At 45.9% G+C, this 12857-nt stretch overlaps 1 protein-coding gene and 1 pseudogene across 3 annotated transcripts; one reads left to right on the top strand and one right to left on the bottom strand.

Moving 5' to 3' along the window:
* Positions 1-3229: 3229 nt before the first annotated feature.
* CDKN2AIP (CDKN2A interacting protein) lies at positions 3230-6785 on the bottom strand. 3 transcript variants are annotated; one of them, XM_015104556.4, is made up of 3 exons: positions 6339-6785; positions 5770-5900; positions 3230-5341 (listed from the first exon to the last, which is right to left on the bottom strand). In XM_015104556.4, exons 1-3 carry the CDS (start codon positions 6608-6610, stop codon positions 4005-4007), a joined length of 1740 nt encoding a protein of 579 aa, XP_014960042.3. In that variant the 5' UTR covers positions 6611-6785; the 3' UTR covers positions 3230-4004. The 3 variants fall into 3 exon arrangements, with proteins under 3 accessions (XP_014960042.3, XP_014960043.2, XP_027818365.1); XM_015104557.4 differs by having other exon boundaries at positions 5801-5900; XM_027962564.3 differs by lacking the exon at positions 5770-5900 and having other exon boundaries at positions 5228-5341.
* A 3605-nt stretch (positions 6786-10390) lies between these two features.
* LOC101107929 (condensin-2 complex subunit H2-like) lies at positions 10391-12164 on the top strand (annotated as a pseudogene).
* The last annotated feature ends 693 nt before the right edge of the window (positions 12165-12857 follow it).

Genomic DNA, 12857 nt, shown 5'->3' with positions numbered 1-12857 from the left:
ACTATATATGAACTTCTGCAATTATATTTCACAAAAAGAAAAAAATGATAGCTATTTTGGGAGTTATCTAAATGTTAATTCATTTGATGGTCCCTATAGCCTGAGTCTCTACTAACTGCAAATTCTAATCACATTTACTTTAAAACAGATTAGTTCCAGAGTAAATTAGAGGCTTTCTGCTCCATCCATTGTAATACCTGTTGCAGAAGGAAGCTGGCATCTACACAAGGTCTCATCCATTGCTAAACCCCCTTCTTTTCAGTCCAAGGAGATGCCAAGGAATTGAGAACAGAAGGTAGAGGAATTCAGCCATGGGGTATGGCTGCCCTCTTTCTAAGTAGGTCGGCTCCTGTCAATTTTACACACAGGATTCCACCTTTTAAGAAATGTGACTAAAAGTTTGAAAACCACTGATTGCATATTCAGAGTTTGGATTTTCTCATTTTAATATCCAAGCCCTGCTAAACTGACAAACTTGAAAACAGTCATAAGGAAAACACTAGGTGATCATCTTCTTGCACATTTGTATTTACACTTCAAGTTTTATGTACGTTATATGAATATATATAAAACAGTGCCCCTTCTGTATCATAGTACAGCTTTATAGCTATGTATGCTGTTTATGCTGTTAGTGTGGTTGTTCCTAACACCTTGCAAGAATTCTGATTCTACTCATGAAAATTTCAAGATCACAGGAAGTGTTTAAGGATTGGCATATGAAATCTCTAGTTTTTACTCAAAGCAATATCCTGTATCTAACCCTTCCTGTTTGGTATTACCTTCTGCCACCTCCCTGCACCACCACCCCTCCCCCCACCCCCACACCAAGCTAGTCAGTTTTGTTTGGGACCTTGTCCACTAAATAGACTATTTTTCTTGCTGTGTAAACCACAAAGGAATAAAGAGAAATTTAAAAATTAGTATTTTAAGACAATGATCTTTCTCCAATAGTCTTTTTAAAGAAAAAACAAAAAAGTGGAGAGCAAAGCTGGTAATATGGGAAGAAATGGAGAAAGGAATGGTTCTGGCTGAATGGCAACTAAGCTGTATTCACTGAAATTTCTATCCTTTTCTTTTGCAGAGGGAGTAGCAACATTAGTGACTTGACAACCCTGCCTTTATTTATTTGTTTAAACAGGAGAAAGCTACAAAGAATTCCTTTAATCATCAACCACACAAATTTAAGTCATGCTTAAACAGATACCCATTGATTTGCCAGCATCTAGGAAGTGAGTCAATAGATGGCACCACTTTTTAAGACAAAGTTGAAAATTCCTCTTAAACACCACAAGATGGAAGACAGACCTGGTTCCCAGCCCCTGCTTGCTTTGGTTACCTTCTCATTGCCATTGCTCAGGAAATCAGAGAAAGGAGAAATCTGTACCAAGGAAAGTTGTACTTGGCAAGGAAAATGGATGGCCCTTTTATATCTAATTTAAAATGGAGCATGTTTTTGATAATGTATCAAAAGCCTTGGAATTGCATGTTATCCTCATGACAATTATTTTATCCAATGGCAGCAGTGGAAGGCCCCCAAAATTTGGGTTAAAAACTTGTAACAATCCCATTTTTTAAAGTCAACTCTATTGGAAAAAAAAAAATTCCTGGACTTTAGCACCATCAAGGGAAATTAGTTTTAGGACATCATCTTCTCTCAGAAGAAAAACCAGAATTTCCCATCTCAATATGTCATTTTATTCAGTAAACTTGATTGCAAATTATTTTATTATTAGCAAACTTCAACTGCACCCATATGGGACAATTCCCTAGTTAAGAATATTCAAAACATGCAAGTACTAAGGAGAAGCAGTACAAATATAAAGGCTAAGTGACTCAGTTCAAGGAAATGAGCCTTTAGAATGATGTGGTCACTTAAAACTAGTAGGAAACCAGAGGAATTTTCAGGAATGTTAGCCTTCAGAGAAGTGAGAAAGATCATTAAGCAATAAAACACAGTGAAAGCTTGGACTCTGGAATCAGGTAGGGTCTTGAATTTGGTCTTTGACCACATTACTTTTTCAGTTTCTTCATCTGAAAATGGACCAAATGATAAAAACCACTCATTAGATTCTGAGAAAATGAGAACACACATCCAGGCAGTTCCTCAGCTATGGTGCGCTTTGCATGTATTACCTTGTTTGTTCCCCTCAGTTCTGAGGCAGCTCGTCTATTTTACAGATGAAGTCAAAATGTTGAATTCCCAGTTACATGCCTACTTAAAGAGGCAGAGCCAAGATTCTATCTCAAGATTCCAAAGATTCTTTTCTTCTGCCCTATGCTATTATGAAGAACTGTAAAATATGCATTTCTCTTAAACCAGGGATTCTTTAAATTTTAATAAAGTGATAGCAAGTGTTTATAAATTAGATGTTTTTACACTAAGCAGCTTCCTCCAGTTCTACCATGTTTAATTTAAAACATTTTCAATTGCTTTTATATTAACTTGAAATTTAGCCAATTATTAAACCATCTAATTTAGATATATTACAGAAATTTATTCTTGTAATCACTGACCCACAGATTACAAGGCTGAGGAAACAGGTAATTAAAATAGCTTTCACAACACTCATGTTACTGCTCCTCACAATATATAAAGGCAACCCATTCACAGAATATGGATTTTAAACTTTGGTATCTAATTTAACATGCTCAAAAATGAATCGAAGTTATCTAGTGAAATAAAAATGATTATTTCAAGTATATGTACTTCTATTATTTTTAAAATATAAAACAGAAATAGCTTCTGCATACCTAAATTTTACTATTTATGTCCAATTTTCCTACTCCAACACAACTGCCACGTAAAAGGTCATGTCCTGGTTTTTCTCGGTACATTATCACATCTATGGTCAAAGTGCAGCAATTTTAGAAAGCCAGAAGGCAGCCAGAGAGTAATCCAGTCTGAACCACCTAGGACACAGAAGTAGGACTTCATTTCACTATCAACAACTGTAATTCACTTGAACAGGCTCATTAAAGAGCTGAGCTTAGCTTTTCTACTGCCTGCCCAGTGTTTTTCTGAGATTTGTAAACAAAAATAAAACACCTGGTTCTGCTTCTAGATTTGCAAACTGTTAACCTCACTACCCACTGAAAACTGTTATCAAGCTGTGAAAAATTACCCAGTTGTAACTTACGACGACTGGTAACATGAAGCCTATTCACAAGAATTGGTTCTGACTTCAGGGGTGGAAAAAAAAAACAACAAAAAACAAAAAACCACAAGTTCTTGAAAAGGTAAAATAGCTGAAAGCATTTAATATCTAAACAAATCAATCCGTTAATTATAGTAGTCACAAAATATGCTTAATATAGAAACCCACATTTATGTCTTTAAGAAAAAGGGTAAATTGTAGTTTACCTCAAAACATAAATTAACCCACTTAAAGAATCTGCAGAGGTCAAAATCATGGTGAATTTCAAACAACTTCAGAATAAAATAAACAAGTATTTTACACTGCTTTATATCTTAAAAAATGCTTACAACTTCTCATAAAAATAGTCTGAGGCAACTATTTTCTCTTTTATTCTTTAACAGACGTTCAATATTATGGGCAACATTCTTAAAACCTTAAGCTTCACAGACTTTCAGACATTCAAATACTATGGTCCCCTTTTCTTTGATGTGAAAGTTTATTCAGCTAGTAAAAGAAAAAGCATGGTAGACAACTTATACATTTTTCACCAAATTGAAAGTAGTACAAAAATTTCAAGACTACAGAACTACACATCGTACCTAACGTGTCATTAAAAATAGAAGACAGTATTTTCTTCAGCAAATAAAACAGCATACTGGTATGCCGGTAATGCATAAACCTTTTAATGTATACTGTCATTCACAAATTATTTACAACTTCCACTGTGTGAAGAGAACTAGAATGTAAATTTTCTGCAAAACTGGAAAAAAGCAATACAAAATTTGTGAAAGCTTGTGTTTCATATACAAAAGTAAGCCAGTTTTTTTCTTCAAATACCAGGTAATGTACAGTGATATTTTGGACATACTACAGTAATTCTTGAGGATGTTTTAATGCTGGAGGCAAGTTTACAGGCCTTGATTCTTCATCGAGGAGTACTAAGTCTTCTATTTCACTGCCTCTGTATTTCCTTTTACATATTTTTACCACTACCTTTTTCTTGAGAAATAACTTCAAGGCTTCTCTTGATGCAACTGCTTTAGCATTTTCTTTGCTTTTTCCACAGCCAGTGCCCAAATACACAGACTTACATCTCAATTCACAAACAATACTTTCTTGAGAACTCTTGTTTTGAGGCAGATCTGCCAGTTCTTTTAGCGGGACAAAAAACACATCCAGTGTGGCTTTCAGAGCCTCAATAGCTGCGTTTAAGAGCTCGCCATGATTCACACTGGGACTAAAGCCACCAACAGCCACCAACTTCCATGCCACTGTTTTATACAGTCTATTGAAAAAAGGTTGTTTCTGTTTCACATCTTCGTTGGTTAACTTGCAACAAGAGAACTTGACAGAACTCTCACTCGACTGTGAAGTACTTTTGGAAGGCAGCTGTGCCGTGCTGGTCTGAGAACTACTCTTAGAAGCCAGCTGGGACACACTTGCTATGGCAGTGTTTTTGGAGACCAGAGAGCCACTGGTCTGGGAGCTGTTCTTGGAAGCTAACAGTGACGCAGCTACCTGTGAAGCGCTTTTGGAAGTCAGCATTGTGTTCACTGAGGTGTTGCTCTTGGGGGTTAGTGAAGACATGCCTGATGATGAACTGTTTTTAGAAACTGATGATGAAACACTTGCCTCTGAACTGGCTTTAGAAGTTAACCCGCTGGAAGCTGTCTCTGAACTAGCTTTAGAAGACAACAGTGGCAACTCTACTTCTGAGCTTCCTGAGGAGCCCAACAAGGGTACCTCAATCTCTGAGACGCTTTGAGAGACTGAGGCGGACGAGCCTTCCAAAGCACTCTTTTTCGGCGATCCACTTTGTTGTCTGGAATCAGTGGACTGGGTTACATGACTATTCACACTGGATTTCAACAATGAAGAAACAAATGATGCTGAACCATGCTTATCTGGAACTTCTGGTTCAGAAGCTTTTCCAGACCCTACTGCTGTCACCTGAGAGGCAGCACTGCTGCTGCTTTGGCTGGCAACTGCGCGCTCTCCATCACTTGTGGCGCTATTCTGACTTGGGGTGCTGGAGCTCCGAGCTGAGTTCCCACTACTCTCTGATTTGGAAGAGGAACCTGAACAGGTTGAGCTGCTCTCCTGCTGAGCTGATGTTTTAGCAGGAATTTTCAGACGATCTTGCTCAACTGCAGAATTGTTTTTCCCTTCTATGGTTCGTTTTTTGGCTGGCTCTTCTACCCCTTCTGAAAAAAAGGAAAGCAGATATGTAAGTCTACTTCACACACACACATCAGCTCAAAATGTACAAGACAGATAACACATATTAAAACAAAGGCACAAGGTAAGGTGAAATTACTTCAGGATTTGTAGATTCTTTACAAAGTGTGGAATAACTTCATTAATTCTCAAAACAGCTTTGAGTAACATCAATAATTTCTAACATTAAAAAATTAACAGCATAGGTAACATTTGACACTTCGAAATCTCATGGCAGTCAAAGGAAACTATCAAATTCAAAGCCTAAAGCACATAAACACATAATTTAACATTCCAACTTGATTAATATTATAAAAATTATAACTCATTAAAAATTAGTAATAACGATCATTCCTAATTACATCAAACTTAAGTTCTAAACTCCTATGTATGTTCACATCTATGATCTGCTAACCATTGCTACTCGATATCCCTCTTTTCTTCACCTTGGCAACCAGTTCGTCTCTTGTGATATGGATTGGAGCATCTGTCACTTTGATGCCTTCAGCCATACTAAGTATTTTATCCATAACTTTTTGAGGGTACCTGTAACAAGAAGGGAGAGACGCTTCAGAAAGTGTTTTTGCTCCGCTGCCACTTCTAGGGTACAAAAACTGCAGGCCACAGGAATTGCATTTCCTGGTAGTAAACAAGAAACTGAACCAACCGCCAGGAACTTTCGGTTTCCTGGAACTTCACACACAAACGCCCAGGGTCTGGGAGGCGGGGCCCTTTCTTACAAACCTAATTTAGATTTAGTGTCTCTCCCCCTCGAAGAGCATTGTCAGCTCATCGCCAACGACACCAATGGCAGCTCCCCACTCTACGGGGGCACCTCCAGACCGTGAATCGTGTCGGCTTCTGACAGAGACGCCCTTCTCACCCTTAGAGGGCAGCAGGTCCCGCGGATTCCCGCGCTTCACCACTCCCCCTCCCGGCCGACGGCTCCGGGCCTCGGGAAACGGGGGACGCGGGCTCACTCACCGGCACCCGAGGAAGACGTGGTTGGCCCAGGCCATGGAAAAGGAGATGAGCTGCTGCAGCTGCCGATTGCGGGTCCCGCTCTCGGCGTCGGCGGCCTCCTCCCGGGGAGCGGAGGCAGCACCGCCGGTGGGGGCCAGGTCCCCGGCGTTGCGGAGCAGGAACTCTCGGCGGTGGCGCCAGTGTTTATCGGTCTCGCCGTCGCAGCGTAGCGCCTCCACCCAGGCGGCCACTCGCGGGTTCTGGCTCAGGTATTCCGACACCTCCTGCGCCATGTTGGGCCTGCGGGTCGCGGAGGCCGGGAGCGGACTCTGAGCCGGGAGGCAGGCGGGGGGCGCGGGGCGAGCGGCCCTGTCACTGCGGCCTGCACCGGCAGTCCTCCAGAGAACGCCCCTCCAGAGGCCCAAACACCAAACAACAGCGCCGGGAGCAGCTGAACCGCCCACTTCCGCCCGCCGCCGGCTCCTTCCCTTTTATAACCTCGTCGCCGCTGAGCGCCCGCGCGTCCTTCCGGCGCGAGCCGGCTCTCCCAGGACGCTTTGCGGCGCGCGAGCTGCCGCGACGCTGCCGCCCCGACGGCAGCGGGGGGAGGGGAGGCGGAGCGAGGGCGGGCGGGCGCGCACCTCCCTCCCCAAGAGGGCTGTTCGTCTGTGGGTTCGCCTGGGGTACCCTTGACCTCCGCGCCCGTCTCCCCGTTCTGGGTCGGCTTTGTGACGCCGCGCGCTCCGGCTTCCTCCCTCCCGCGCCTGGCCCGTCGCTCCTGGGGGCGGCCGAGGGCAGCTGGGAATGCGGACTGGCTGGGCGGGGCCGGCCGAGTCCTCGCGTCTAGCGCGCGTCCCCGCCGACTCGAGCTGCTTTCCCAACGCGAGGTCTGGCGTCTCGGCCCTAGGACGCTGGTTTCGAGCAAGGCCAAAATAAAGTTCGCTTTCATCTTTTGGTTACATGGAAAACAGCATCCAGCGCCGTTTCGAATATAGATAAGCGAGGCATTTTGAAGCCGTTCGGGTCTCGGGGCATATAGGGATGTGCAGGTGCATATTAGTTTAAATTGTGCTAATAAAGATCAATGATAACTTTTATCCAGTTCGATGTTGCTCTGTAGAGCCCAGTCTTTGAAACCAGCCCTGACCCCGCAGATTTAGGTTTCGTTTCCGCAGTTCAACCCAGGCTGTACTGCTTCCTCTTGGGTGGATTTTTGGTCAATATGAAACGCTGCACCAGGACCTTCTGTCTCCGTATTTCGTTAAATTTACAAACAGGAACGCCTAGCTGGACGGAAGGGAGGAATGCATTTGTCTCCACGGCCCCAACTTTACCCTCTTATAGCATTTTTTTTCTTTGCATTTTTTTTTTCCCTTTTAGAATGTCCACTCCCGACTTGCTTATGCTTCCAATATTAGGTGTTGAGATGGTTGGATGGCATCACCGACTCAATGGGCATGAGTTTGAGTAAACTCCGGGAGCTGGTGATGGACAGGGAGGCTTGGCATGCTGCAGTCCATGGGGTCGCAAAGAGCGGACACGACTGAGCGACTGAACTGAACTGAGGCAGTCAACAGTCCCTCCCCCTCAGCCCACCCTACCCTCATTGGTTTTCACAAGTTCCCTTCTCTCATTTTCTCTCTGAATTCTTCCTCCCTCTAGTCCAGTAATGTCTCCTTATAGTGAGAAGGCAGTTTAATAGTACGATATATGGTATTATTCTTAACTTCGTGGTCCGTGGTCTATGCCCTGAACCTTCATATGCAAAGTAAACCTTAAAAAAAAGGCATATATCTTTTAGGTCAAGCATCTGGCTCCTGCAAATCACGAATACTCCAGCTTTCAGGCCCAAAATCCTTTCATTATAATTTTAACAATCAGTTTTGAATCCAGTGCCCTCCAAAGCAACATGGCTGGACTGCTACAGGGGGAAAAAAAAAAAAGAAAATTCTTGGTTTAAAATGTCCAGATATCCAGTATCCTTGCCTGGAAAATCTCATCAACAGAGGAGCCTGTGGGCTGGGGTTCATGGGGTCACAAAGAGTAGGACATGACTTAGAGACTGAGCAGTCTACAGTAATGCTAATCTGAAATTTATGTTATTTGAGGAAAACCTCAAATAATTCAATTTACTAAGTTATTAAATGCCCCAAACTAGCAATCATGTTTTCTCTATATTACAAATAAAAGTAATTTATTTTTGAATAGCTAGGAACATTGAAAGGTCATTTTTATTTCTTAGACTAAGTTTATATATACCTACACACACACATACACACACACACATATAATTTGAAGTCATTAAATCATTAGCCTCTTTTTTGGCAAAGTGGAATCTGTGTATTTTTTTAAAAAGGAAGAGGAAAACAAATATTGTATATTAATGCATAGATATGGATTCTAGAAAACTGATACTGATGAACCTATTTGCAGGACAGGAATAAAGATGCAGACTTAAGAGAATGGACTTGTGAACTCACGGCGGAAGGAGAGGTTGTATAGCACACGGAGCTCAGCTCAGTGCTCTGTGATGAGCTAGAAGGGTGGCATGCATGGGAGGGAGGCTGGGGAGAGGCGCTCAAGAGGGAGGGGTATATGGACACATATAGCTGATTCACCTGGTTATACAGGAGACACAAACACAACACTGTAAAGCAATTATATTCCAATAAAAATTTAAATAAAAATAAAATATCCAGATATCATCTAGGTGTGGAATCATACTTACCATCTCCCCCATGCCAGATAATTCATCAAAGGAACAACCAAGAGGCTCTTCAGTTCTTCTTCACTTTCTGCCATAAAGGTGGTGTCATCTGCATATCTGAGGTTCTTGATATTTCTCCCAGCAATCTTGATTCCGGCTTGTGCTTCATCCAGCCCAGCATTTCTCATGATGTACTCTGCATAAAAGTTGAATAAGCAGGGTGACAATATACAGCCTTGACATATTTCTTTTCCTATTTGGAACCTGTCAGTTGCTCCATGTCCAGTTCTAACTGTTGCTTCCTGACCTGCCTACAGATCTCTCTGGAGGCAGGTCAGGTGGTCTGGTAGTCCCATCTCTTTCAGAATTTTCTACAGTTTATTGTGATCCACACAGTCAAAGGCTTTGGCATAGTCAATAAAGTAGAAATAGATGTTTTTCTGGAACTCTCTTGCTTTTTCCATGATCCAGAGGATGTTGGCAATTTGATCTCTAGTTCCTCTGCCTTTTCTAAAACCAGCTTGAACATCTGGAAGTTTGCAGAGCACATATTGCTGACGCCTGGCTTGGAGGCTCTGCCTAGACCTTTGGAAAAAGACAATCCACTAGTGCCCTGAACCAGGTTGGGCTGGCCTTCAGGAGAGAAGTGAACACAGAGAAGATCAAGAAATCACCTGACATGAGATTAAAGGGATCAGACACACTTATTAAGATTAGGAGGCCATCACGTGAGACAAGATTAAGAGGTTCCCCGGGGGGCTCAGACAGTAAAGAATCTGCCTGCCAATGCAGGAGACCCAGGTTCAATCCCTGGGTTGGGAAATCCCCTGGAGAAGGGCATGACAACCCACTCCAGTATTCTTGCCTGGAGAATCCCATGGACAGAGGACCCTGAGCGACTAACACACCCACACACAAGCCGTGCTCATGCCCTAATCTTGTCAGAGACTCCCACCTTTTGAACTCCTGTTCAAACCCCTCAGCAAGTTCTCCAGGGTTGAGACACAGTTTCTCGAGGCAAAAGTCTAGTCTGTCACCCTTTGCCTGGTAAAGCAATAAAGCTATCTACCCTTTTTTATTTCTCCCAAAACTGTTCCCAGGATTTGATTCAGCATTGCTGTACAGGGAGGCTGAGCTTTTGTTAACATAATTACAGTGGTGATGTGTGTGTGTCCTGAAAGTCAATGATGAGAATGTTTTAAGAAGAGCGTAGTGCCCTGTGTCAGAAGCTGTTCTGTGAACAGAGAGAAACTTCATTTAAAATGGAGTGGAGGAAAATGGCTCCAGAACTAGTGGCGGGCTGAGCACACTGGCCCCTCTCGAAGCCAGCACTGTGGTCCCCGGGCTGATCCAGCCCCTCCCGAACATGGAGGATGTTGAGGCGCTTCTTCGCCCTCCTCCTGCTGCCCACCCGCTACCCCAGCAGAAACTGGGAGGTGGACGTGGCGGCCCAGCTGGGCGAGTATCTCAAAGAGCTGGACCAGATCTGCATTCCTTTCGACAAAGGCAAAACCACAATGGGCTTCACTGAGGCGGCACAGCTGATGCAGGGCTCCGCTGTATCTCCAGTCAGAAGGCGGACTAGCTCTCCTCCCTGGCCCACCAGGCTCTCGACTTCATCTCTGACCAGAGGCAGGCCAAGCAGCCCTCCTCCGAGCCGGAAGATGGGACGGTAGGGGAAGCAGCTCTAGGGCCCCCCAGGAGGCAGCGCATAAGTTCCTGTCATTGGACGGCCTCTCTGACTCCTGTGTTAACGCGCTCTCAGGGTGACCAGGTCCCCAGTGGGGCTCTCATCCGCCTCCTGCCTGATGCCCCGGTAGCCCCCGATGAGATGAAGAATAGTAACCCCCTGTACAGCCATCAGGGGGAGGTCCTGGCCCGCCGGAAGGATTTTAGGATGACTGCCCGCCCCAGAATAAGGTTCTTGTTGGAGCCGGTGAGAGTGTCTCTCATGGAGGCACTGCTGCCAAGGAACCAGAAGAAGCCTGGTAGGGTTGAGGAGCAGCCCATGGAAGTTTTTGTGTGGGGGAGTTCCGGCCCGGTGCTCAGCATCTCCCAGGAGCCAGGCACCTCTCCAGAGGGCCCAGTGCCCAGAAGCAGGGGTGCGGAAGAGGCGGAAGAGAATGCAGAGCGGACAGCCAAGCCCACTGAGGCCTCAGCCCCTGAGGTCCCGATCGAGCCCCAGGAACCCAGAGCAGACTGCTGCCCACTCCGGGAGCAGAAGGGGGCCTTGAAGCCTGCATCCTGGCTGCAGGAGACCCCAAACTCCTGGCAGGGCCTGGAGCCCTTCCACTCCCTGGATTCTGAGCGCTGCAGGAAAGGGAGGCCCTACCCCATGCCTCCCGCGTGGAGGGGGCGCCAGGACAGAAGTGAAAGAGGAAGGGTGGCGTCAAGCTGCAGGACTTCCACCAGAGGTACCCGGCCCCACGCCATCAGCAGGAGGCCCTGGCGAAAGGGCCCTTCCTTCGCAGCCAAGGAGGTTCTTTACTGGAAGCATGGGAGGGAGCAGCTGGAGACACTCCAGAAGCTGCAGAGAAGGAAGGTGGCTGAGCAGTGCCACCTCCAAGGGCTGAGGAGGGGCAGTAGCCTGTGGAGGAAGACCACCTGAAGGACTGCGTGGAAGACCTGGGAGCAGCAGATGACCTCCCAGAGCCTGAGGGGTACACAGAGCCCAAGGGGAAAAGGCAGACAGGGAAGCAGCAGCCACGCCAGTGTCCCTGCGCTGTGAAGAGCTGGTCCAAAAGAATGTGGAGCTCTTCGTCACCGCCTGGAAGCAGGAGCTCATCCAGGAGACAGAGCTGAAGCAGCACGTCCGGGCCTGGGAGGACACCATCCAACCCTGCTCCAGGAGCAGGAGGAGCATGTGCCCTTTGACATCCACACCTGTGGGGCCCAGGTCTCGAGGTTCAGCCAACTCAACCAGTGGCGTCCCTCTGCAAAGCTAGTGGTAGGCCAGCCTGCTTTTGAAGTGCGTTGCTCCATGCCGGCCTCCTTGTAGCTGGCTAATGACAACACGGTGGAGGTCACCCAGCAGCCGGGTCTAGAGGTGGCCGTGGACACAATGTCCCTAAGCCTGCTCACATACCAGCAGGCCCATGAACACCCAGACCTATGGTGCGCCCTCCACGGTGCTGCCCTGAGAGGGGAGCACCAGGGTTGGGCCCCGGAGCCCATCTCCCACAGATGCTGGGCATGCGTCGTCTCAGTCCACTTTGCTTCCTGGCTGGTCCAGCCTAATAAAGTGTTGCCATCTCACCAGTCCCTTTAAAAAAAAAAATAAATAAATAAGATGAAGTGGGGAGGCCAGAAGGGAGCCTGCTCAAGCCGTTACACTCAAGGTCAATTGCTGACCCAGTAAGAAAACAAGTGCCTTTGCATCTTCAACAGGAAGCAGGCTATTACTTCACAACCCAGCTGGGGGATGCATTTCTCCTCCCCAGGCAACAACCTAGTCAATGAGAGACTGAAAATCAGCCAAGGAACTCAAGCCGGGGCCTTGGTAACAACCTAGAGGGGTGAAATGGGGAAGGAGGTGGGAGGGATGTTCAAGTGGGAGGGGACATGGGTAAACCTATGGCTGTTTCATGTTGATGTTTGGTAGAAACCAACACAATACTGTGGGAGAAGGCAATGGCACCCCACTCCAGTACTCTTGCCTGGAAAACCCGATGGATGGAGGAGCCTGGTGGGCTTCAGTCCATGCAGTTGCTGGGAGTCAGACATGACTGAGCGACTTCACTTTCACTTTTCACTTTCATGCATTGGAGAAGGAAATGGCAACCCACTCCAGTGTTCTTGCCTGGAGAATCTCAGGGATAGGGGAGCCTGGTGGG

The sequence above is a fragment of the Ovis aries genome, chromosome 26, assembly GCF_016772045.2.
Source record: "Ovis aries strain OAR_USU_Benz2616 breed Rambouillet chromosome 26, ARS-UI_Ramb_v3.0, whole genome shotgun sequence".
NCBI classification, from domain to species: Eukaryota; Metazoa; Chordata; class Mammalia; order Artiodactyla; family Bovidae; genus Ovis; species Ovis aries.
The sequence above is the reverse complement of the archived record's forward strand: the minus strand, read 5'-3'. Positions and strand labels throughout refer to the sequence as shown.

Excerpts from the sequence above, each read along its gene's own strand:
- CDKN2AIP (XM_015104556.4), bottom strand. The coding sequence starts at position 6,610 with ATGGCGCAGGAGGTGTCGGAATACCTGAGCCAGAACCCGCGAGTGGCC. Across the intron at positions 5,901-6,338 it reads CACGTCTTCCTCGGGTGCCG|GTACCCTCAAAAAGTTATGG; the intron begins GTGAGTGAGCCC and ends TTCTTGTTACAG. Across the intron at positions 5,342-5,769 it reads AGGGATATCGAGTAGCAATG|AAGGGGTAGAAGAGCCAGCC; the intron begins GTTAGCAGATCA and ends CCTTTTTTTCAG.